A 26,712-nucleotide genomic window follows, 5' to 3' on the forward strand; every position below is an offset into this window, starting at 1 on the left:
AGAGATGCCAATCAGCCTACAATGTATGTATTTGGACTTTGGGAGGAAACTGGAGTACCCAGAGGAATCCCCGGAAGAACGGAGAGAACATGCTAACTCCGGCCATACAGGAGGTGTGTCTCCAACCCTGAAGGTGCAAGACAAACGTGCTAACCACTAAGCCACCGTGCCCCGCTGACCTAATATTTGTAGGCTAATTCATTCAACTTCTCCTGCTAGGTCTATCCCAAACCTCTAAACCTCACTGAATGTTTGTGCACTAAACTCCTTAACCTAAATGGGTGTATCCTAACTCTCTCAACCAATTAAAACTCACCTACTGTTTGTGCGTCAAACCTCCCAAGATCACTTGGTGGGAGTGTCCCAAACCTTTCATCCTCAGCTAATGTTTGTGGCCTAAGCCTCTCAACTTCACCTGGTGGGTCTATCCCAAACCCCTCAACCTCAGATAATGTCTGCACTACACCTCTTAACCTATTCTTGTGGGCATATGTGTCCCAAAGCCCTCAACCACACCCAGTATTAAGTCCAAAATCCATCAGCCTCATCCAAACGCTTAAACAGTCCCCAGCCATTAAACCGAATCCACTGTTCATGCCCTAAATCCCTCAACCTCACCTTGCAGGCGTGTCCCAAATCATTAAATGCAAGCTAATGTTTGTGGGCTAAATACATTGACCTCACTTGATACTTTTGAGGTAAACACTGCTGACTCTAAGCGTACACAAAATTCATCTTTAATTATCCAAATAATGATCCATCATACCGCCTATTTTTGCTGACTGTAATAAAACACTGCCTTTGCTGAGTCTACAACTCTATTTTTGTCATACAGCGCCCCCTGTTGTCTGTCCTCTGCATATGTTCTGGAAAAGACAACTGCCAATGCACTTAGACCAGACCAAATACAATGACCTTACCTGAACTGGGGTTATGTTTAGTCATTACTGTTATTTTACTCTAACTTTACTTTGTTGATTTGAAACATGTTTACCCTATAATCTATTCTAGGTACACCTACACCCTTCTGCTCTTTTGCCAAATATTTGAGAGATGCATTTCGATCCTACTTGTAGACCATCTGTGCTTGAGATTGTAATAACATTATGCCATTTGGTAAGTTGTTGCTGTTTCTCTGCTTGATTTTCCCTACCGAAATTCTTGTAAATCTCATAGTTTTGCTTCATTAGTTGTGAAACTGTTTGTGAACAAATCAAAACTCAATTTTGTAATCACTGACTTGTCTCAGTGTAGAAGTCCCGTTTAATTGGGCTTAATGGAACATCAACAGCACTGTGTCTCAAATCGCATACTAATGTGCTGCTGAATTTGAGTATACATGCAGTGCCTTGCAGAAGTATTCATCCCCTTAGAGTGTCAAATGACCTTAATATAAATATGCCTGCTCTTGGGAGAACCCAGAGTTTGTTAGAAAACAGACCTAAACAAACAGCATCATGAAGACCAAGGAGCTACCATAACAAGTTCTTTAAATATTTTTTTTTTTAAAGCATCAATCAGGAGTTATATTTTTAAAAGTCCCAAACTTTGAACATCCCACAGAGCAGCATTATTAGAAAATGGAAAGAATATGGAACAACCATGACTCTGCCTAGAGCAGGCACAGCAGTGAGATTCAGTGACCGGGGAAAGAGGGCAATTATTCAGAGATGCGATATGAGGCCAAGAGTAACTCTGAAGTAGCTGGAGAGAAATCCACAACTCAGATGGGAGAAGCTGTTCACAAGAAAACCGTAGCCTGCACACTTCACAAACCTGGACTTTATTGAGAGAATAACAAAGTCGTATGAAATCTCGTTTGGAGACTCGGCAAACAGGTGGAAAAGCGTTCTCCGGTCTGCTGATATCAAAATCTAACTTTCTGACCTTGGCACAAAAGCACAACATTTGGCAGAAACCCAACACTGCTCATCACCCTGAGAACACCATTCCCACAGAGAAGCATGGTTGTGGTAGGATCATATTGTGGAGATGCTTTTCATCAGGTCATGCTTTCAGTAGTCAGGGGTTTGGGCGAGATTTGTGGAGCCAAATATAGGGAAGTCCTTGAAGAAAACCTGTTCCAGTCTGCGAGAGATTTAAGACTTGGGTTTGAGGTTCACGTAACTGCAAGACTGCCAAAGCTACGCTGGTTCTTGGCAGGCAAAATTGCTGTGGAATAGGAGAAATAAAACATAATTATTATGAGAAAATGTTTATTTCAGGGTAGTGACTGCCCTCCAGACATCATACCACCTCACAGCTGATTATGTCTGTGTTTATTCTTTACTTATATAAGCTGATTAACTGGTGTTAAGGTAGCATTAGACGGGTAGTACGATGAAAGTGAAATTGTACAGTGGGGTTATATCGAGTTGAAGAGTAACACAAAGAGTATTCACAACGAATGTCAGGACAGCGTCTCAGTCCAGAACACCTCCTGCAGATCAAGACATTCGCATTCTCGTCTGAGCTGCTGTGTAATTATGTATACTGCTCTCTCCAGACGTAAGATTTTCTACGGATTCAAGGCTGCATTGATTTTCTTCTCTTAATAATGCATTGATCTCACGGCAAACAAATCCTCACTGCATCCAGTATACTTATGAAACTCATGACAAAAGACAAACGTGTTTGACATTTCTACAGCAAGGCAAAAAAAATATATATCTAATGAGACCCAGATCATGCAAGATTACCAAAGACTGCACTGATTCACACGTGCATCACACGTGAGCACTCAAACCTGGCCAACTCTCACATCCGTTCTCATCAGCGTGCCTCAACAGGGGCTTGATTTGCTACATAGGAACGCAGCCAGTTTCAGGGAGAGGCCAGGGAATACAGAAGCGGGAGAAAGCGATGATAGAAAGTGTGTGTACTTCAGGGCCACCGTATACTCCACTGGATAAAGTATTCTACCCGTGTGGCCAGCTTTCACGACGGAGTTTAAAAAAAAAATGTAATTCACCAGGCTCATATATATGGTGGAGAGCAGCCAGGCGATGAAAACGGCTTTTAGTTTTAGTGCTTGAGCTGAAGGGCCAGTGGGTCAGAGGAACAAAAAAAACAACATGCTCAGAAAATTGGTATTTGTAGTCACTTTAAATGGCTACATGCTGGAGAATAGAGCTGGGTTATAAATCCTGCCACAATAAACCTGTTTAAGATATTTCAAGTATTGTCAGTAGTTGATTGGGCGTATATTTTTTGTACTGAATGAATTATTTCCCCCCTTTTCTGTGTTCAGTACTTCAGTAGCCACTAAGCCCCTGTGCCCCCCATCCAAATAATATGTTATACTTCAACAGCATAATGGTATTTCCAATGAGACAGACATGAGATATATAGTTGTCTTGGCAATGCTGGGGGTTTTCTCGGAGAGGAGTTTTATCCAACTCTCCAACAGGTAAAAGTCGTAAGAGTGATTAACTAGAACTGTTGTTGGTTTTTTTTTATGGTTTTAAAAAAATATGAAAATGGAGCCGGGAGAGAACGAGAAGATGGTCGGCATTCAAGCACTTCACCCACGTTGAATTTAAAGCACGGCTATTATGATTTTGAGATGTGCCTAATTTTGTTTTAAAGCTCTCATAGCTCTCATGATAGATTTACATGCATCTGAGATCAAAAACCACTTTAATGCGCTCATAATTTAAACTGCAGCATTAGGTTTTTTCCCACAGTGTCACACATGACTCATTAAATGATCCGTCCTAAAGGATTCATTCTAAACTCCTCCTTTCAGAGAGCATACTCTGCTCTGATTGGTCAGATGTGCCAGTCCATTGTGATTGGTCTGTGTGTGTTTGGTCAGCGTGTGTCGAAAAGGAAACGCCCACTACAGTAACGAGTATCAGTTCCGTCTGAAGACCAGAGGCGGGGCTTTTTGTTACAAACCTACGTAGGTTAGTACAGGAAGTAAGTCTGGGTTCACAAATAACTCGTTTCAGCTGTTCAGAATCGCTTCCTTCTTTTGAGAATCAATAATTCTATTTGATTTTTAAACCTTGCAGAATTTTTACATTCACAAACAGCTCTATAACACAATACACGAATGGTAATATCTGAAATCCATAATAGGTGCACTTTATAAGAACAATGGCGTCAACATAAAGCACAAAAATGATAAAGCAGTCACTTGTATGATTCTCACAGTTACATTGTGGAAACTGAAATGTAACTAGAAGCCCGATTTGTTTTGGGCCGGTTCTTCTTAAACAACGAAGCGCTTTCATAGACGCTGAAAACAAGACAGATGACTTGGTGCATCTCGCTCTCTTTCTGGTGTGGGTGTTTCTGTTCTAAATAATTACTGGTATAATGTGCAGTCAACACTCACAGCCCTCTCACGATATTTATTCTATATAGTATATATCATATCAAAGTCTATACACCATGATAGACAAAGGCATTCGATTTACCTGTGGGAAAAAAAAGACAAATGGACTTATTTTAAGGCCATAAAAATGTTCATTTTCGACCCCCTTTTCCTAATGAAGTAAAGTTACAGCTGGTGTCAGGAATGCCCTCCTCAGACATTCATCTAAGATAGTCATAGTCAACCAAAAACTAAGAAAAACATTCCCATTAGAGAGGCATTTCTGCTGCGGTGCTTCATGCCGACACCTTCTCGGCTAAGAGTATTGATGAGTCACCACATTTTCTCTCTCTCTCTCTCTTGCAGCTTTTCCCTCCATCATTATTCATCCTCTCCACCTTTTTAATCTCCAGCGGGCTGACTCAGAATTCATTTTCCATCCAGGAAGCGTTCGGCTCCTCAGTAGTGTCGATTAAGAGGGTAGGGAGGAAATTACGTTCGGATTGTATTTTTAACACTTTTGGTGGGTTTTTTTTTTCTCAACGTGCCAAGTTTTTCATTAATACGTAATGTGGGTGGTTGGTTTGTGATCAATATATGCTCCGTGTCAAACACTAGAATTCATGTCTAGGTTCCTCAAGGCGGTGTTGTTTAGTTGGTTGTTCTTGGAACGTTTTCTGAAAAGAAAAAAATATGGCTTCCACCCTCATTATTCAACAGGTTATAGAATAGCACTTGATCCAGTGCATCCCATTATGTTGCAATTTAGTTGTTTTAATGAAGCCACAGGATACTTATGAAAACATAATGTGTGCAAGGGATGTAGGCAATTTATCAATCACGCTTTAAATTCGATATTTGGATTTGCCAAATTAGTAAAAACTGCCAGTTTCTTTTTAAAATGTGCTGCACCATTCTCCTTTAACATCTGCTCCACGTACTCACTTGTTCTAATTTTCCACATTCGGTCTTCAACATAAGCTCAGAATTGTGTGTAAAAGAGACACATGTCCATTTCTTTTCTAGCTTCTCGTCTTCTTCGTTAAATCACCGTCTACAGTATGTCCTCTATCCCAATTAAAGTTCTTTTAATGTTTTCACAATGAACATTACAGTAAAATTCTTCCAACACATGCTAGACTTTTGGACACGCTCTACATTTCGTATTATGGCTTCCGTCCGAGTGCCGAGAGCCCCTTTTTAAAAAATCTTCAGGATGCTATTCATGTGATGCGAAAATTGACTGACTTGATGTATGAATGAAAAAAATTACAATATGTGTTTTGATCGAAAATAATGACTGTGGCTCCCAAATGTGGTAGGAAATTAAATGCTCCTTAATGTCAGGTAGTTGTACGATGACAAACAGGTCTGCCAATGGCTCAGGTTTGTTTTTATTAGGCTTATTAAAAATGTCATCTTTTATTTATAGCCGTACTTGTTAGACTAAAGGTTTGACGTCGTGTTACGTCGGAAGAGCAGGGTGTTTGACAGGCAGGGTGTTGATTCCGCTATTGTAGTCCATCATAAATCTATTGAAAACTATTGATTGCTACAATTCACCGTTTGGCGGAAGAGCACTTTAAAGCACCTCCTCTGAGATAAATCAACATCCAGCATGATCTGTCTTGAGACATTATTTAACACCTGACTCTAATGCCTCTGATCTCTCGCCAGATGAGAGTCGACAGATATTGAGCACTATGAGAATCTGGCGCTTCATGCCGTTTCTCCACTTGGCCACGGATCTGCAAATAAACCCTATTTTCCATCAAGGTGCACGGAAATCTCTAACAGACTGAAAATAGAAACAATTTCCTGTTGCCGTGTGCACTATCAAGCGAAGGTTTTGACACACCTGCTCATAGCAGTGTTTTCCTGGTTTTCTTTTTATTATGATTTTCCACCTTTTTCAATAACAGACAAGACATCAGACAGACTATATGAAATACACTTGGCTTCTTGTATTCCCCATGGTGTATGAATGGGCGGGGGGGGGGGGGGTGAGAGAAATGTACCCCTATTTTAGAAGTCAAAGACAAAGAAGAAGAACTGAGTGAATGAAAAGGAGTTAAAAAAGAAAGCTACTCAGACGATATGATGTGACTGACAGTCACGTAGACCACTCCACTTTTTACCATGATTGACAGACACAAAGACCACATCTCCTTCAATGAGACTGACAATCATACTGGCCACACCTCCTTCACTATGATTGATGGATAAATAGGCCACACCTCTTTCAGCGACAAAATTCACAGAAAAGCCAATGGAAGCGAGTGCCACCAAGGCCATGCCTCCTTTACTGGCCACGCCCCCAGACACAGAGAGCAATAGAAGGAAATCAGTGCAAAAGTAAACAAATTGATTAATACAATAAATTTGGAAAAGCAAAAAAAAACAAAAAAAAAAACACACTTTCCTTTTTAAGTCCGATTTATGTCCACACATTTTCTCTAATTGTTCTATAACTGGTCTGATGCATGTATTTTATTTCAGGCAGTAATGTTTTTTTAATTATATTATTCTTTTCGCTCATTTCATTTCCCCAACCTTCTTTTAAACTAATGCACCATGAGCTGTTTCTGCAAATATAATGGTGTAAGAATAAAGTTTATCAGCTGCAGTTCAGCAGTCGTGTGACCGGAAGGTTGTGAGGATTCTGCCTCACTTGCATGTCTCTGCCAGATGAATAAGTAAATATGTGTAATGTAATATCACACTGTCTAATTCTCCAAACGCCCCATCTCTTTTAAACCGATTCAGACTGCTTTTAAAGGATAACATGGGGGAAAAAAGATAAAGTGTCGCTGTATTTCCACCTGAGTACAGACTTTCCGAGGTCATGCCTACTGTCAAGGCTCTCATGTTTCGCTGGCTTTTGTCATTTTCACTGCCTTTTCTCGTGTTGAGAGACGAAATTGTGCCGATCTAGTGCTTTTTTTTTTTTAAGTTCTAAAACACTGATGTTCAGCTCCGGTCCCTGAATAGCCCCAACACTACACATTTTTTCATGCATCCCTGCAAAAATATACACCTGATTCATCTGGTTTTGGACTTGCCGATCATCAGGTGTGCTTTCGCTGACAAACGGTACAACACAAAATCTGTCCCTTGAATATCAGATTATAAGGCTTTGTCACAGACGTTTGGTCATCATACTAGATGGGAGGCAAAAATCGAATATTTATCAGTAGCCTCATAATAAAACTATTAACTTTGAGCAATTCATTGTATCATAAGGTCTCATCATTAAGATTAAGAATGTTAAAGGAATTAATGTACAAAAATAAACATACGGAATTTCCCACTTTTTGCCTTTGCAATTTTCCATCAACCGACCAAGACACGTTTCGTTCTTGACGTAGCTAATAATGCATGACTATTTTTTAGCGACATTCAAATAAACATTTCTGCTCTTAATCTGTATTTACAAATTCATCCCTGTTATCATCTGCATACATTTGACCTTTCTGGTACATTTCGACCTTCAAACAATGGGAAGGGAGGGGGCGGGGCATAGGGCGTGGAATTACACCAAACTTCTGTGAGGAAAAAAAACGTGATTCAGTTATCTAAGATGGCTGCTCCAATGACAATGTTTAGCTACAGCAGGGGGCTTCAACTGTTGGGTCCAGAAATGTATTTCGAAGCAAAACATATGAAACATAAGGAAAAAGTGCTTGTAGTTTGGTGACATGAACCTTCCTAGCTTCTGTAGCAGATGCGACCAATCGCATGCATTTATGTAAATTTATTTAGCTTGAATGCGGCTTGAGAAATGAAGGAGTTTTCAAAATTTCAGACTTTAGTCAGTCTAATTTTGACTACAACTGACTACACTTTGAAAAAAAAAAAGTCATTGAGAAAAACAATGTTTAAAGACAACTGGACAGAGAAGTATGTGTTTATTCGAAACAGACGTTTGATCTGTTCAGACGTTGTGACTCAAGTCCAAAGTGGTAATGTGACGCAACAGCGCGAACCAAAACATAGCCAGTTCAGACTGACGTCTTGTTTATAGCCATAAACCGTTCAGTCATGTTATCCGCTTTGTAAGGAATTGTATGTAACTGAACCCTCACAAATTTTACGTACCCCTGAGCTACACACATACACATACACAAAAAAGTTCCTAGATGACAGGAAGTCCCCCTGTGTCCTAAACCACTTCAGTACATCACTGGTTGTGGTTTGAGCCACAAATGCCAAGACATCAAACACGTCTTAGCTCATTGTCCACATTTGTGGTAAGAAGTGGAAAATTGTGTGAGCGTCCTTCCCGCAACCCCTAAGCCCCCCTCCCCCCTATCCCCCCCAACCCCATCTTTAATCTTAACCTGAGTTTTCACTGTCCATTAAGTGCTCTCATGCCCACTGAAATATAGGATCTTTAGCATTTTTAGTTGGCTCAATTCCACCATCATTCATTGGCCAAAAGCATTAATTTAAACGCACTCTGATAGCAAAAAAGTAAGACTTTCTCGCTTAGAAGTGTACATTAGCCAACGACTAACTGTCAAAGCTAATAACTCTCCTTGAAGCAATTTGTCTTGTGGGACTAGAAAAAGAAATCTGCATTTCTATTGAGGGCTAAGTAATAAACATCGCCTTACGCGTAGAGCTCTTTCACTGAAAGCAAGAGGGCCCAGATAACAAAAGCAATTTCACATGTATATTACTCTTTTCCAGACTGTTCTACCCAAAGAGACTTTGAAGCGAGGCAGAAATTAATACACACTCGTACTGAGACGCCCAAAGCTAAATACAAAGTCGAAGAAGGCTAACTTCTAATAAAAAAAAAAGTATTTAACAATTTAAAAAAAAAAAAAAAAAACACAACGCTGTCAAATTCCCGATTCTGATTTTCTATAACAGTAGCTCTGATGGTAGTTCTGGCTACAAGACAAATCACATGTTTATATTAATGTTCTCCTTTTAATACGTTACCGTTTCTGTAGTAACAGCGACTCGCATGGGGGACACAACACATAATCTAAGGCTAGTACTAAATCTAAACGGATTTGGAAAAAAAAAAAAACGTTATTATTTTTCTGTACGGATGTGTGTATTTAACATTGATGGAAGGAGTTTTCAGTCAGAAAGGTTTCTCTGTAACATGGCAAGCTGCTTATTAACTTAAAAAAAATTTATTTTTAATGAAATGGTAACAGGAACTAGCTTGTTTCGTGGATCTTCCATAACATTAAATTGAACTGTAAAACATCTCATTGTTTAATAAACAAAGCAAAAAAAGAAGAATGTTATCGTTGGCAAATCACTGTGTTGGAAGAGGAATCAAACACTTGTTAATGCACACGCTGTTATTGGAAAATAAACAACTTTAACAACCATCCATTCATCCATTTTGCATACCGCTTATTGTAGAAAGGGTCCCAGTGGTCTTTGGAGCCTATCCCAGGGAGCTCGGGGAACTGGACAGGGTGCCATCCATCCTAGGGCACAATTGTGCAAATTTGGAGATGCCAATCAGCCTACAACGCATGTCTTTGAAGTGGGGGAGGAAACTGGAACACACTGAGGAAACCCCAAAAGCACGGGGAGAACATGTGAGCTCCGCACACATAGGACAGAGGCAGGATACGAATCCCCAACCCCAGAGGTGCGAGGCAAGTGTGCTAACCGCTAGGCCACCATGCCACGCTCCCGCCATGTATATATATATGTATGTATGTACGTACATACTATGTATGTATGTATGTATATATATGTGTGTGTGTGTGTGTGTGTGTGTGTGTGTGTGTGTGTGTGTGTGTGTATATATATATATATACACACACACACACACACACACACACATACATTTATTTATTTATATATTTACACACACACCCACACACACACACACACACACACACACACACACACACACACACACACACACACACACACATTCAATCTGCTTCGATGTTCAGGTGGTCCTGAGCCTCCTGGCATTTCTTGAACACTGTGAGGGAATCTGCAGAGCGAATTCAAAAAGTATCAACTGAAAAAAAGACAATCTTTTGACCTTTCCTCTATCCCTTTTCTTAAATTTACCACATTTTCCTAGACTGACTCGGGGACAGGCTCAAGGCAGTTTTTCACAAAGGAATCTTCCAACCAAGAAGGTTGTGAGGATAAATCCCAACACTTCCGAAGAAGACCCTTGAGCAAGGACCTTAAACTTCAACTGCTCAGCTCTAGGCATGGATCGTACGCTGCTTTGGAAAACAGCGACTGCCAAAAGAATAAATATAGATGTAAAGCTGTAAATCAAATGGCGCATTGAATCATGGTTCTCTCACTGGGGGGAGGTTGGAGGAGGAATTTTTTTTTTTTTACTTTTTTTCCTACCTTGTGTAGAAACCATCACAGGAAAACGGGCTCCGTCCTAGCGTGGACTCGAGTCAAAACATATATGGACATGTGACATGTGCAGACCCCCTCGTGCAAAAACACACCATGCAATTGCCATCATGATTTCCATGTGCAAATGCGAAACTTCACCCTCCGCCCAGAGCGGTGTTTGACAGCCCTGTCCACTTGCTCTTAACTGTTTGTGTGTTTTAGGTGTTATATTTAGGTGTCTGTTGTTCATTCTGAGGTGGTTGGCTGCATTCATACTTATATACTTTGTAGGTATACCATTTTTAAGTACCAATTTTTTTTTAAAAAAACAGGCAAAATACAGATGTATTGCTTGTTTTTTTTTGTTTTTTTTTTAATTAGAGGAAGTCCACGGTGTGTAGGAGTCTCATTTCATACCATATGCAGTGGACATTTATATACTGGAATACACCAATTATTCGAAAGTGGCTGTCTGACTTTGCAATGACTGCATTACACATTTGTGTAGGTGTAGAAGCCATTACTCCCTCCCCTTGAAACTTGGTAGACGTTTAGGATTCAGCCTTGGGGCATTCCGAGTTGGCTGGCAGACTTTCCAATAAGTGTGGAAGCCATTATTTCATACCCTGCATATGCTATTTATGTAGGAAGTAAGGAGCCATTTGGGAATTAACCCTGTTGTATTCTGAATAGCCGTCATATGAGACTGAAATGTGTGAACTACTAGATACTGACATGTTGGGGGGATGGTTAACGGGCTTTTTCCATGTATTTTGTCTTCCGTTTAGTCTGAGCCAAATATCCTACCTAGTGCAACCATGCACAACCATGCACACTCATAAATAGAGGTATTCAACTTGTGGGGCAAAAATCTTCATTATGTATCTTTCATCTAAAAGAAATAATTTAAGTCCTTAAGATTGTACCACTCCACGGACATGGAAAAGTACATTTCTGAGAGGGTACAGGAACTATGGAGTCATTTGGGATTCAACCTTATAGCAAATGTAACAGAAATGTTTAGCTAAGTGTGACTCTTTAGGAGATGTTTTAAGCCTTTTTGCACATGTATTTTGCCCAATTTTGATTCAGAAGGGGACACCTTCATAGTGGACACAGTGGACATTTGGAGACATGGATTTCAAAAAGAACGATGAGTTCAAAGGCACACAGTTAGTGCAAACATGTTGTGCTAATATCAGTGTACTAATAACTTTTAATAGGCCTTAGAGCTGGTACAAGATTTAGACAAGACTCCAATTTGTAAACTGCAAACTAGCCACCTAGCAAAACGGATAAGTTGCCTTAATTTAATAGTTGTTAGTGGCACATTCAATTAGCAAGAATGTCAAACAAAAAACAGGTACCAACAACGTTTCTAATTTCCTCTTTTGTGACTATGTACTTTAGGTGTGACGTTTTGCAGAGAAAACAATATGCTGGGTTTTATATTATGAATGACCGAATCACATCAAAATCTATCTATCTATCTATCTATCTATCTATCTATCTATCTATCTATCTAAATACTGTTAAAAAATGAAGATGATGTTTTATATAAGAATAGCCAGCCCAAATGCTAGTTATGTTGTTAGCAGGATTAGCAAAACAGAAAAAGAAGAACTAAAGCTCCAAATTTCAGCGTTTTTGACATTTTAAAACAGTCCTAACTTTCTATATCTAGTTTTAAAAAAATAACAACAACAACAAAAAAAACCTAAAGATATGATAGCTATAGGAATGTATCTGGCAGACAAATGCTAGTTCTGTTGTTAGCAAGATTAGTAAGAACATGAAACAGAAACAGAAGAATTAAAACTCCCAATTTCAATGTTTTGAATAAAGTCTATCTATCTATCTATCTATCTATCTATCTATCTATCTATCTATCTATCTATCGAATGATCGATCGATCGTAAGAAATATCAAAATATAGTAACTGAAAAGTATTATATGAGATTAGAGAGCCAAAATGCTAGTTATTTTGTTAGCAAGATTAGCAAGAGCATCAAACAGAAACAAAAGAACTGAAAGCCATAATGTGTTTTGTATTTTAAAGTGAATCTTTCTAACTAGAATAAAAACTAAAGATGGCAGATGTTTTAGATGAGACTAACAGGCATGTGAATGCTAATTATGTTGTTAAGTAGCTAGAGCAGAAAACAGAAATGTTTTGGTGTTTTTTGACTTATAAGTGACTTATAACTTTCAGTTACTTAGCCCCATATAGTATGTACTCTTCATAGTGCAATTATGCAGGAAAGATGGAGCCATTTGGGATTTGTTTTTTATTTCTTTCTGAATAGCTGTTATGCGATGAGCCACGTTTCACACAACATACAGACCCACTGAAACGTGATCTTCCTTCAGATGTGTTTGCGTCTCAAGGCCGAACAGTTTCTATACTGACCACACCAGATACAGACGTGCTGAAATGTGATCTTTCCCCAATAGCATGTGTTTCTCAAGGCCGACCTAGCACAGCGTAATAGACCAGCGGAAACGTGATCATCCCCTTAAAAATGTCATGTGTGTGTGTGTGTATGTGTTTTAAAGCAGACGTTTATACTATGCCCTCTTGAAGAATGTGGCACCTTCAGCATCTTTAGCATGTCTGAGACATCCTTGTTTACGTCCGAGTGAGTTTCTGGGGCATCCAGGGCCAGCGCATGAGATTTAACAAATGACATGTCGCACACTCGGCTGCACGTCTTTCCATTAGCGCTAGTACTGACGCCCACAAAGGCCATGTCCCAAATGGATGGTCTGCCCTGCTCCGCGCTGCCGGGGATTGCGAAAGTCTGGGCTGCTAATATGGGGTGGTAAAATTTGCCCCTCCATCCGAGATGTGTTCGAGGGCAACCACTAAGCTAACGACAACATGGTAGCAGGAAATGGAGTGAGCCTGGAAGCAATTTCCAGTCGCTAGTGATGGGAAAACAGCATGAACCGGTGAAAGATTTCCCACCACCACACGTTTAGGCATCCAAACAGTAGAGGCAGAGTTTTATGGAGATGATTTTTTTAATGAACAGCCTATTATTAAAGTCACACAAAGTGACACAATGCTTGATAGTGATTATCTTGTTGAAAGCAAATTTTAACCTCATGGTAGAAGCAATCAGGTACTGCTAAAACATCCTATCCTGCAGTTCAACTACCATCCGTCTCTCTTTTCTGCTATTACTTCTTTTCCGAAACTGTGATGGATGACAAAAAACTAATGACGGCTAAAAACGAGTTTCTGGAGAACAATTGTATCATATATATATATATATATATATATATATATATATATATATATATATATATATATATATATATATTCCCCTCCTCTCGTGGGGGGGGGGGGGGGGATTTGGAGAGAAACACATGACTTGGAGAGAAAATTAAGTAGTAGTTAAGAAAAACATGTTCTTAAGATAGGTAAATAATTCAGTCCCTTCTCAGGAAGGGTGCCAATACTTTCAGAGTGTTTTCTCAGTGGCCAGACCCTGTGAATTAAGTGTTGACAAATTCTTGTGCAATGCAGACATCTAGTGGTGATCCAGCTAACAAACTAATATAAACACACACACACGCACGCACACACACACACACACACGCACGCACACACACACACACGCACGCACACACACACACACACACACACACACACTGTTAAATGTGTCCATAGCAAACACGATAAAAGCAAATAATTTCGGAAAATCTTTTTTTTTAAATTTCCAGTCACATAGTGAAAATTCATTTTCTTTCTTCTTCCCCCTCCTGAAATTCCTTAATTCCCTTTCCGGTCCTTCTCCTGGAACAAACGGCTCATTCATCCAAACGACCGCAGACTCAAACCGCTCTGTAATGGACGTTTAGTGCACAACATATAGGTTTAAAAGTCAGGACCTCGCGACCTATGTAGTGCACCAGTAGGGCGCCATTTTGAATTCATTTTAATTTCTGAAGTAATATAAACAGCCACTCGCGGTGTTTAAAAAACGACCCGAGTAACAATTTAAGAATATTTATCTGATTGTGTGAATGATTATGATTAAAAAAAATAATTATTTATGATGATCTTAAAACAGTCAAAGAAACGATAAACTGTGTGAACTACAAACTAACTCATTAAACACGTAAATACTAACCGGCTAATCAATGTTACAAATGCATAAGGTTCACGAGCTAATTATTGGTCGCGCACTAAACGGACATGTAGTGCGCTGCGTATGGGCCGGAAACTGTCGTGTGACACAGGCGTACGAAGGGTGCGCAGGAAGGGAAGTAGGGAGTGATTTGGGACGCGGACAACGTCCTGCTCACTCCGAGCTCGAGATGTGGACTGTAACGTGGAGTGTTTGGGTTCCGTTAGTTTTCGGCTCGGTGTTTGGTGAAAGACAACGAAGGTAAGGTTTTATTTTTATTTATTAAAATTTTTTTAGTGACACGGTTTGTTTAATAAACTTGTTGTGTTTATAGTTTTTTTTTGTGTGTGTGTGTGTGTATGTGTGTATGTGTGTAATAAAGCCAAACTTAGTTATATGTCCATTATTTGCTGAGGCTGAGTCCAGTCTGTTCAAATATATATAAATATATTTCCCAAATACGCGCAAGTTTAACCTGTAGTGTCGAATTAACTCTAATTTACTTCATTTTTAATTACATAAAGTTAATTAATTGCTAATAATTAAGAATGCTCCTTTATAGATATCAAAAGTGACAGTTCACAGTTCACCTAATGAAAATAATGGCCTAATGGTCTCCATTAAACATTTCCCTAATGCTTTTAATGGTAGTTAATGGAATAGTATTCTATCAATCAACCGTAAATGCTATATATTATACATTTCTTTGTGTAACTTTGCGTAAAAATATTACAAATGACACATATAAATATTGAAGGCCATTCAGTTATATATATATATATATATATATATATATATATATATATATATATATATATATAAATGTTTATTATTATTGGACCACTCGGAAATGTTAGAAATCGATAAAATGTTTCTTAGAAATCGGATACGGGTCGCCCGATTAATCGTTCTTACCCTCACTGTAATATCGATCCATATGGATAACATAAAAACTAAGAATAATAATAAGTAGAATACTAATCTTTACAAGCCGTGTTTAAACTCTTCAAATATTCTTCATTTAAAGGAGAGACACTGAAACGTGACGCTTTGGACAAGCTTATTCTCCCCATGCTAAACTGGAGGCCATACACTTCACTTTACTTGTTAGCGATATTAGCGTCTTAGTCCCAAGGAAAACATACAGAGGCTAACTTGTGTATTGGTACTTCATTAAATAAACACTATTATAATAATAGTAATAATAGTAAAGCACTGATTTTCACTGTTTAGATAGCTAGCAAAACATTCTGTCTGACGTCTGTTTCTCATAGGCCGGTGTTCACGTGCGGTGGAAACATTACTGGAACTTTGGGTCTCGTTGGGAGTCAGGGTTACCCCGGAGTTTACCCCCCTAACACCAAATGCGTTTGGAGAATCACGGTAAGCATCACGGAGTCTTCAATGGGCTAGCTTTAAATAGCTATCTAAATTTCTTGACCAACACACACACACACTTGCACAACGTCGGCACGTTGTGAAGACACCGCTACACCGTCATTTTGGATCACTGTTCTTAATATTCTTAATATTGAATGGAAGTTGTGCGAACAGGGCGAGAGTGTGGCGGTGAAATAAATGATCACCAGGAGGGGGCGCTGTCGTCCATCACTGATGGGTTTATAGACGTGTGCGTGCCATAGCTAATGAAATAGTAGCTAACCCCGTGTTTATGCTGTCGGGGATTTATTAATAGCAAGATTTGTGGATTTACAGCGACACAAGGTGTAGTGACGTACATCGTACGTACGTATATTTCGTGCGGGTTTCATTTTTTGGGTGTTCATTTTACATAAGCACTTGGAAGTACACAAAGCTTTAAATAAAAGATTGTAAGTTTAATACAGAAATACAGATGCTAAGTAAACACAGATTGTTTTTAAAAGTTGTGAAGTGGGCGAGGTTAGCTAGCTTTAAAACTAGCTAGAGTGTTGCTCATACTACGCGATGGTATATTCTGAAGCTGAATTTGATCATTTTATTGTTCATAACCACACCCTCCCCGCCCCCCCAACCTCAAATCATCCTCAGGTGCCTCAGGGCAAAGTGGTGTCCCTCACTTTCCGTTCCCTCGACCTAGAGAACGACGGACTTTGCCGCTACGACTACGTGGATGTGTACGACGGATTCGTTAACAGCCAGCGGCTCGGGCGCTTCTGTGGCACCGCCCTGCCCAGAGCACTGATCTCCAATCGCAACAGGATGCAAGTAGTGATGGTTTCGGATGCCAACACGGCCGGGAGCGGCTTCCTTGCCGGATACGTCGCTGTTCGGCCGAATGCAAGGGGTAATAACAGCTACCATACGGCAAAATAAACAAACCAATCAAATATCAGGTTTTAATCAGGGTGTAGAAATGCCTTTATCTTTGACAATCGTGATACGTTATTTTTGTCATATCACCCTCCTGCACGCATCATACTTTTTATCCGTTTATAGGTACGTTTAATGTTAAGGAACGTCCATGAAACAAGTTATCAAGTTTTTTTTTTTTCTTTCTCTTGAAGTTGACAAGGACAGTCGGTTTGTCATATTACAGAGAAGCGTAAACTCCTTCCGTGAAGCTCCTTACCGGCAACTGCACCATATCCACAATTACACGCCGATCTTTGTTCAGTAACAACACATTTGTAATCCATTTATTATTAAAAAAAATATGTACAGTGTCCACCATGAAGTAGCTGTTATGGAAAATCGATCAACACCTTTCCAGACCAATCAGAATTGATAATTCAACAACGCTGCGCTGCAAAGGCAAGTCAAGAACATACATACAGAAAACATACAGTGAGGGAAAAAAGTATTTGATCCCCTGCTGATTTTGTACGTTTGCCCACTGACAAAGAAATGATCATTCTATAATTTTAATGGTAGTTGTATTTGAACAGTGAGAGACAGAATAACAACAACAAAATCCAGAAAAACGCATGTCAAAAATGTTATAAATTGATTTGCATTTTAATGAGGGAAATAAGTATTTGACCCCTCTGCAAAACATGACTTAGTACTTGGTTTAAAAACCCTTGTTGGCAATCACAGAGGTCAGACGTTTCTTGTAGTTGGCCACCAGGTTTGCACACATCTCAGGAGGGATTTTGTCCCACTCCTCTTTGCAGATCTTCTCCAAATCATTAAGGTTTCAAGGCTGAAGTTTGGCAACTCGAACCTTCAGCTCTCTCCACAGATTTTCTATGGGATTTAGGTCTGGAGACTGGCTAGGCCACTCCAGGACCTTAATGTGCTTCTTCTTGAGCCACTCCTTTGTTGCCTTGGCCGTGTGTTTTGGGTCATTGTCATGCTGGAATATCCATCCACGACCCATTTTCAATGCCCTGTCTGAGGGAAGGAGGTTCTCACCCAAGATTTGACGGTACATGGCCCCGTCCATCGTCCCTTTGATGCGGTGAAGTTGTCCTGTCCCCTTAGCAGAAAAAAAACCCCAAAGCATAATGTTTCCACCTCCATGTTTGATGGTGAGGATGGTGTTCCAGGGGTCATAGGCAGCATTCATCCTCCTCCAAACACGGCGAGTTGAGTTGATGCCAAAGAGCTCCATTTTGGTCTCATCTGACCACAACACTTTCACCCAGTTGTCCTCTGAATCATTCAGATGTTCAGTGGCAAACTTCAGACGGGCATGTATATGTGCTTTCTTGAGCAGCGGACCTTGCGCGCGCTGCAGGATTTCAGTCCTTCACGGCGTAGTGTGTTACCAATTGTTTTCTTGGTGACTATGGTCCCAGCTGCCTTGAGATCATTCACAAGATCCTCCCGTGTAGTTCTGGGCTGATTCCTCACTGTTCTCATGATCACTGCAACTCCACGAGGTGAGATCTTGCATGGAGCCCCAGGCCGAGGGAGATCGACAGTTCTTTTGTGCTTCTTCCATTTGCGAATAATCGCACCAACTGTTGTCCCCTTTTCACCAAGCTGCTTGGCAATGGTCTTGTAGCCCATTCCAGACTTGTGTAGGTCTACAATCCTGTCCCTGACATCCTTGGAGAGCTCTTTGCTCTTGGCCATGGTGGAGAGTTTGGAATCTGATTGATTGATTGCTTCTGTGGACAGGTGTCTTTTATACAGGTAACAAGCTGATATTAGGAGCACTCCCTTTAAGAGTGTGCTCCTAATATCAGCTCGTTACCTGTATAAAAGACACCTGGGAGCCAGAAATCTTTCTGATTGAGAGGGGGTCAAATACTTTTTTCCCTCATTAAAATGCAAATTAATTTATAAAATTTTTGACGTGCGTTTTTCTGGATTTTTTTGTTGTTATTCTGTCTCTCACTGTTCAAATACAACTACCATTAAAATTATAGACTGATCATTTCTTTGTCAGTGGGCAAACGTACAAAATCAGCAGGGGATCAAATACTTTTTTTCCCTCACTGTATATAGACAAAGGCAGTGTGATCAAACTGAGTTGTTGTTTTTTTGCTCATTAAAATAAGTTTCAACTTAAGCAATAAATAAAAGTGATGTTAATAATATTCGTTTTCCTTCCCGAGCAATTCAGTGCTCTCACTGCTGCTGTGTGCTGTGTGTGCGGACACTATAATATAACATGCATATAATATAAAATTGTACTTGCGGTGGAGTTGATATTATACTCCATCCCTACTAGCAACTCATTCCTGGTTAAATATAGAACGTGGCCCATCTCGGCACTCCCCGGGCTCATTTTGTGGTAAGATAAGTATGATATTTCGGAAAACGGCTGCTCATGCCCACGGCTACTCTGTATGGTGTAACGTCTCATTTTCTTCCTCCGGCTGCTTCTCAGTGCTGCAAAGTAAATCCATTTGAATCATACTGACGACGTGTATACATATATATAATTTTACAGAGTCTTATACTACAGCGCTGTTGAATTCGCAGATTCTTGATTTTGCCTTTAATATGTTTTTTTTTTACTACACTGAAAAAGTCGCCAAGACTTTTTACATTTACATTTTTATGGCACTTGGCAGACGCCCTTATCCAGGGCTACTTACATTGATCTCATTTTTATACAGCTGAGCAGGTGAGGGTTAAGGGCTTTGCTCAAGGGCCCGGCAGCGGCAGCTTGGTGGTGCTGGGATTTGAACTCAAAAACCTTGCGATCAGTAGACCAACATCTTAACCACTGACTTACCCATTTAAAAAGTTGAGAGTGAATGCATGCTCAGTGTTTGTGTTTCTGCTGTCTGTGTTAGGGGAGCGGTATTGCGGCGGACTCTTGAACAAACCTTCGGGAACCTTCACGACCCCAAACTGGCCGGAGAGAGACTATCCTGCAGGTGTGACATGCTCGTGGCATATTATAGCACCTGAGCACCAGGTGAGTGGAATATTTCTATTCATTTGCTTACCTGGAGCTAATTAACGTTGACGATATGACAAAATTACCTGATGTGTATCACGGTGTACCACTGATCACAAGCTCCCAGCAATACAGTAGTAGGATTTAAAATACAGTATTAATTTGCGTTCAAATAGTTATTGACGTTTACAGTGAGTCTAATTATTAGTCTAAAAGTCAAGGACTGGTTTCCTGAACTATTTTATTTAATTTCTTTTGCAAATTGCTTTAGTATAAAAGTTACGCCGCTTCATCACACCACTTGATCGTTGATGATTTTGTCCTTTAGCAGCACGCCACTGAAAGGACTGAATGAACGCTGACCGTTTCTCGTTTCCGTGTCAGATAATCGAGCTGAAGTTCGAGAAGTTTGACGTGGAGCGGGATAACTACTGCCGCTATGATCATGTGCTCATTCACAACGGCGTGGAAACAAGCGACAAGACCAGGATCGGGAAGTTCTGCGGCGACAGCCCTCCTGCGTAAGAACCTCATCTCTGCTGTTCTAGTCCTGTGGTCAGTTTCCCCAAACTCCACATGTCTCCACAGCGCTGCTGAAGTCATTTTCATTTTCTGTATCACAGCTGCGTATCACAGGTTTATTCTTTGTTAATGCGCACGTTCTTGCACGTTACCATTTCTACAGTAACTGTGAAGCTCATTCACCGGGGCTTGTATAACGTAATATATTATTTAGTGCTCATGGAATGAGTCTGCAGTGCCAGTGCTTTTTTGCTTGAGTTTGTGCTTCCTACAATGACAGGGGGTAGATTGCTGTGGTATAAAGGAATAAAACACTTCAGGATGTGCTGTTATAGGCTATGAAATGAAATGAAAGTTATAATCCTCATCTGCGAATGATTTTTTGGTTAGTTATTGTTGAGTATTATATGATGATGAAGTGTCTAAAGGTGTCGTGTCCGTGTTCAGGCCGATCTACTCTGACGGCAGTCACCTCTTCATCCAGTTCGTCTCTGACCTGAGCCTCACTGCCGACGGCTTCATCTGCCATTACACGTTCAAGCCAAAGAGCTCCACCATCGCAGGCTCCACCGTTCATGTTACTGCAGCTGCTGTTTCCACCACTGCAGGGCCCATAGGTTTGTCCTGTTCTCCTCTTCCTCTAACTTCACTGCACTGAGATGGAGTCAGTTAAAGAAACGATCCACCGGGAACTTTAACAGTGCACTATTTCTACCGCAGCGCTGTTGAATCATCGATTCTCATTCGTCAGTAGGTGTTGCGTAATATTTTTTATAAAAGTAACTTTGAATGCTTCAGATTTTCAAAGATGTTTAATAGTTTATCACCGTTTATGATATTCGAGGACGATGACGATGTCCTTCCACGTTGCCTTTAAATTTGCTCAAAATAAGGCAATGGCAGAGTTGCTGACTTAATATTGATGAGAAATAAAACAATTGAGGGGTGTGTGGTTATAGGACAATAATCAACGACGGTGCGTCGATGTGAAGCGGCGTCAATGTTGCCATACCAGAGTGTTGTACTCCTTTTATACCACAGCGGTTGTCTAACAATTACAATTTTCATACACGTCATACTTTCCATACTGTTTTTTTTCATCCATTTATTGTTGCATTTAATTGTTGAACAATAACTGGAAACAGTCGTCCATCACCTGCCTCTCTTTTTTATCTTTCTTGAAGACAAAAACAAACAAACCTACAAACAAACAAAAAAACGCAGCTTGTCATGTTACCAAGAAAACACAAAGCACAAAATTCTCCATGCTGAAGTTACAGCGCAACTAATGACTGCACCGAAACACTGACACTGGAGACTCCTTCCATAGATGGAGAACAATAATAATAAACTTCTCCTAATAGAAATTTCACCATGTCAGCAATTACACTGGATATATATATATATATATATATATATATATATATATATATATATATATATATATATATATATATATATATATATATATATATATATATATATATACATACACACACACACACACACACACAGGTCAACTGATGCATTTTACTGAAAGCGAAACTAAGTCGAGCGGTAACTGGCGACAACCAATAATTTAAAAAATTGATACTGAATGAAAACATAACACTCTAAATAAAATATTGCTAAACTTTATTACAAAAATAAACAGTACTGACTGTACCATGAAACTGTACTGTAGTTTTTTTTTTAAAAAGTGAAATGAATATGTAAATATTTATGTATATTAACTATTAATAAATATTAAAGTAAATAAAAGATATACATCCAAACTGAACCAAAAAGTAATGCTCCAAGTAACAAATGAAAATAGAGACATCCAAAATGAATGAAAAAAAACCCACTTCAAATAACAACAAAATTTGTCAGTGATTTTTTTAAATAATTTTTTTCGCCTCTAGTGGCCGCTCTCATATTGTATAACGACAGAGGACCATTCTCAGCCGCTCCAGCGGACACAAGTTTGTTGAGCTGCTGTCATAGTAAATGAATCAACACCTTCTGACCAAGAATCAAGAATGTGACAGTGGTATTATGTTGATTTGTGCATATGGAATTTGCTAGCTTGGTCAAACAGGATAATAATTTATGCCTCCTGTTATATGTGCACCTTCACGCTGTTATAATCCAGCGTTTCCTCCACTGTGGCGATAACGATTTCTTCTTCTCTCCCCTCCCCCCACAGTGCTGGAGTATTCTGAAGCTCTCTGCAAGCAGAAGTGCAAGAGAACCGGAACAATCGAAAGTCATTACTGCTTAAGCAACTTTGGTAAAAACAAACAAACAAACCAAAACTCTTTAGTCCTCCAAGACCAAAGAGAACTTCACTGAGGAATCCTGTCATTACTGCTAGTATAACGCACATAGAGATCTTCTGTAGTTCACGTTTTTCAGCCACAATTTCGTTTTATTACATAACACCAAGTCATTCAGAATAACAGCACGTTTCTCACAGTACGACACAATACAGTGGAGGATGAGTTGATATTCTGGTGTCGTCTCGTCACAGTGCTGACGGGAACACTCGTCTCAGCTGCCATGAGGGAACTGAGTGTGCTCGCCACCTTCTCCATCACCAACGTGTACAAGGAAGGAAACCTGTCCATCCAGCAGGCCGGGAAGAGCATGAGCACTAAAGTCTTAATCCTGTGTAAGAAATGCCCTTTAGTCAGGAGAGGTGAGTGGATCGAGCGACTTCACCTGAAACGTGCTCCTACTGGAGATACAAGGTGCTGCAATTGTCTGCTGCCCAGTCCTGTTTGAACAGCTATCCTTAAAACACACACAAATTTGATTTCACGAGCACTTCTCGACGTCGTGCTCGAACTGGATCTAGCCACAGTTGCCTCAGATTACAGCAGATGAACTGATTTTATCGTGTAGCAGAGCTGGGAACCACAGAGCTTCTGGAATGATGAGTTCCCTCGTTATCCCCAAAACTCATAAATACTCGCGCTCTTTGTTTCTGTTCCCGTAAAGAAAACCTGGCAACTCGTCAGTCAACAAAATCGGCTAAATTATAGAGGAGAATATGGCGAGAAAAACCCAGGCAGGAAAGGCTGTCTCTTTGCATAAGGCCCAAATGATGCAACGACGTGCAACGAACATGCAGCTAGCCTGCCTGTGCAGGCTTCGAGATAGTAGCGTTGGTGTTTTAGCGACAGTTTCCTAGCAACCGCTCGGCTACGACATGCAAATGAATTTATTCTGGTTCTCTATCAGACCTGCAAGTTGAATTATTCGCTATTTCGTGTCGACACCAAACGAGTATCCGTAACACACTGATTAGATACAGTAGGCGTATTTAATATAATAATAAATATGTCGAATAGAGCGGTGCCATAGAGGAAGCCCTAAAGAGAACTCCATAATTATTCAGCCAGGTTGTTTTTCTTCCACAATAAACGGAACATTGTTATTTTGAATTTTTTTTAAACCTGTCAAAATATTTAATACAATCAAAACTTGTTTGTTTTTTGTTCATCGCTAGCTGAGTTAACTGTTATCTGTCTTTAGCTACTGTATAACATAATGCTCACTGGCTCATTAATAACGTTAACGTTCTTCTGTAAGGTTTCCCTCACATGCCTCCATCTCTGCTAAAAAAATATATATATATATATAATATATATATTTTAAGCATCATTTTGCCAAATGTGGCATCATATCACATAACTTAAAGCCAGGTCTGTGTTTGTGGTGCGTTTGTCCAAGCCAGCAGTAATAACTCTGCACTGAAATGCATTCGCCTCAGTTTATTTAGCTGCAAATGCAGTGAAAAGAAAAATGTAGAAGTCAAGCAGAATCGTTTTTGCTTGGAAAGAAATAAAAAAAATAGCTCTCAAGCTGCCCAGGTGGAATTTGCTCTGAGAGCGGAATTGAAAACAGCAGGGGGACTTTTTGTTATCTGTTCGTTTGTAGAAAATCACATGATTTATTTCTCTACTGTTAGGTTTGTCCCGTCTACAATTTCTCTCACTTACACATATATTAGTGCCTGTTTTGAGGCTTCTACACCTTACCACCAAATATAGCTTTAACTGTTCTTGCATTTCCTGTGTATGGTTCTGTCCGAAGGTCTGAACTACATCGTCATGGGTCACGTCGACGAGCAGGGACAAGGCGTCGTTTCACCTCAGAACTTTGTGATGGCCTTCAAGACTAAGAAGCAGAGGGACCTGGCTGTGTTGAGTAATGCCCGCTGCTGATGGTAGGCGATGGCCATGTTAGATTTGTAGGCTCATCAGGTCACCCTCTGGATCTGTGCACGCCAAACTGGGAGTCATCACAGTAACATATTTTCAAGAGCATAAGCCTGGTTCGAGAGGTAATCGGTATATGTATGTTGATTCATTGTAGATGTCGCGTTTGTTCAGTAGTTCCATATTTAGTTCCTTTTTAGGCTGTTTTTCACACTGTATTGAACATTTACATAGAAAGGCTACGCCTATTCATTAGTATTAACAATTATTTATATATATTTTCTTTTATTCTGAGCTGTAAACCTACAGGCTTCAAACCGCTCAACGGGGAAGTATCAGTACTACATAGCAAATGCACATTTGACCATTAGTATCTACGTTTTGTGTATCAAGTGAATAATTGAAATGTTTCTGCGAATGTTTTCGAATTAATTTTCATTTGTACAAGCTAGCAGTTGGACCTGAGGATCTCAGAATTCTTCATGCCAGTGACCAGAAGCAAACTTGCTAAATGCTTAAATTGTATCATGGTCCTTTTGGAAAAAAGCATCTGACTAAATAAATAAATGTGAATGTAATGGATCCAAACTCAATAGTGGAAAACTGCCGCTTGTGGCTAAGATCAATAGTTAAATGAATGATTGCTTTTTTTTTTTTTTTTTGACAAAGAAAGAACTACTACAGAGTGGGAGGGTGAAATAATTTTCTTTCTAAAAAGGTCGAAAAAGCTTCCAGAATAATTATACTGTGTTGTATTTAGTTGAATCAGGCATGTAAGTGGATGTACTTATCTTGGTTCCAATGATACTGCATTTTGGAAACAACGTGTGCGGTCCGTTTCTCAGAGGATTTCCAAAAGCTTCCAAGTATGCAGAAGTGCAGCGTACAGCCTTTTTCCTTCCTCCTCATGTCTAGACTTTTTTCTGTTTTGCAAAACGTTTTATATTCAGTCCTCCACTCTGAGGTGTTTGGGCTAAATGAATAATTAAAATTGTAATAAAAGTTTAAACGCGCTTAGTCCCTTTTGCCTTTATTCAGTACCTGGAGTAAACGGACTAACAGCATATCGTTATCTCATAATCCCGATGTCTGGAGTCGATCAGACAACACTGCAGGTACGTGTGGAATTTTGTTCATTTTTTATGAAGTTAGTTCATTATGGGTCATGATTTCTACCACTGTAACAAAATATGGACAAAAAAAAAATAATGGACCCAACTTAAAGTTGGAACTTGTAACATCGTAGTATAATCTCATCCAACGACAGTTTACTGAAGAACTGGATGATATTTATAGAAAAACAGTTTGCACATTGGACAACAAACATGCCTTAACTATATTTTGGGTAAATGGACATTTTTTTAAGTTGGAACTTGCCAATATAATCTCAACCAACATCATCAGTGGCTGTATTTTCATACTGAATGAATCATGCCTTTCTAAACTAAAGCCTTCCAGAATCTGGCAGCACCCTGGCAAGTCTCTCTGGACTTCCACAAGCTCACGTGTCATTGACATGTCGGAATGCCAATGTGTTTTTTATTTTCCATCTCCAAACGCCAGAAAACGATCTCGATTAGGATAATACTATAATCTACGGTACATTCCATAGTCTCCCAGCGACTGTTTTTCCCTGCGTTCTTTCAAAAGTCAACCGAAAACATACCTTTTCCAGCATGACAAAGTGAGCTCCATGAATACATGGTTTGCCAGGGTTGGAGTGGAGGAACTTAAGTGTAAATTTGAGTCTAATGAATATGTTCCCTGGCTTCTTCTGGACGTTTATGCAGCTGGACCCCAGGTTTGGGAAAGCAACTAAGATTTAATAATGCTTCAAAAGTCATACTTAACCTAAAGGAAATGTGTAACCAACAT

General features: G+C 39.7%; 1 protein-coding gene across 1 annotated transcript; it reads left to right on the forward strand.

Moving 5' to 3' along the window:
- Nucleotides 1-14,369: 14,369 nt before the first annotated feature.
- pcolce2a (procollagen C-endopeptidase enhancer 2a) lies at nt 14,370-25,850 on the forward strand. Its single transcript, XM_017472650.3, has 9 exons — nt 14,370-15,069; nt 16,083-16,191; nt 16,840-17,095; nt 20,004-20,128; nt 20,495-20,631; nt 21,080-21,249; nt 22,821-22,904; nt 23,145-23,312; nt 24,713-25,850. The coding sequence occupies exons 1-9, from the start codon at nt 14,822-14,824 to the stop codon at nt 24,841-24,843; spliced, it is 1,428 nt and encodes a 475-aa protein (XP_017328139.1). The 5' UTR covers nt 14,370-14,821; the 3' UTR covers nt 24,844-25,850.
- The last annotated feature ends 862 nt before the right edge of the window (nt 25,851-26,712 follow it).

The sequence above is a fragment of the Ictalurus punctatus genome, chromosome 7 (assembly GCF_001660625.3).
Source record: "Ictalurus punctatus breed USDA103 chromosome 7, Coco_2.0, whole genome shotgun sequence".
In the NCBI taxonomy this organism is placed as follows: Eukaryota; Metazoa; Chordata; class Actinopteri; order Siluriformes; family Ictaluridae; genus Ictalurus; species Ictalurus punctatus.

Excerpts from the sequence above, each read along its gene's own strand:
- pcolce2a (XM_017472650.3), top strand. The coding sequence starts at position 14,822 with ATGTTACAAATGCATAAGGTTCACGAGCTAATTATTGGTCGCGCACTA. Across the intron at positions 15,070-16,082 it reads TTTGGTGAAAGACAACGAAG|GCCGGTGTTCACGTGCGGTG; the intron begins GTAAGGTTTTAT and ends TGTTTCTCATAG. Across the intron at positions 21,250-22,820 it reads CACCACTGCAGGGCCCATAG|TGCTGGAGTATTCTGAAGCT; the intron begins GTTTGTCCTGTT and ends CTCCCCCCACAG.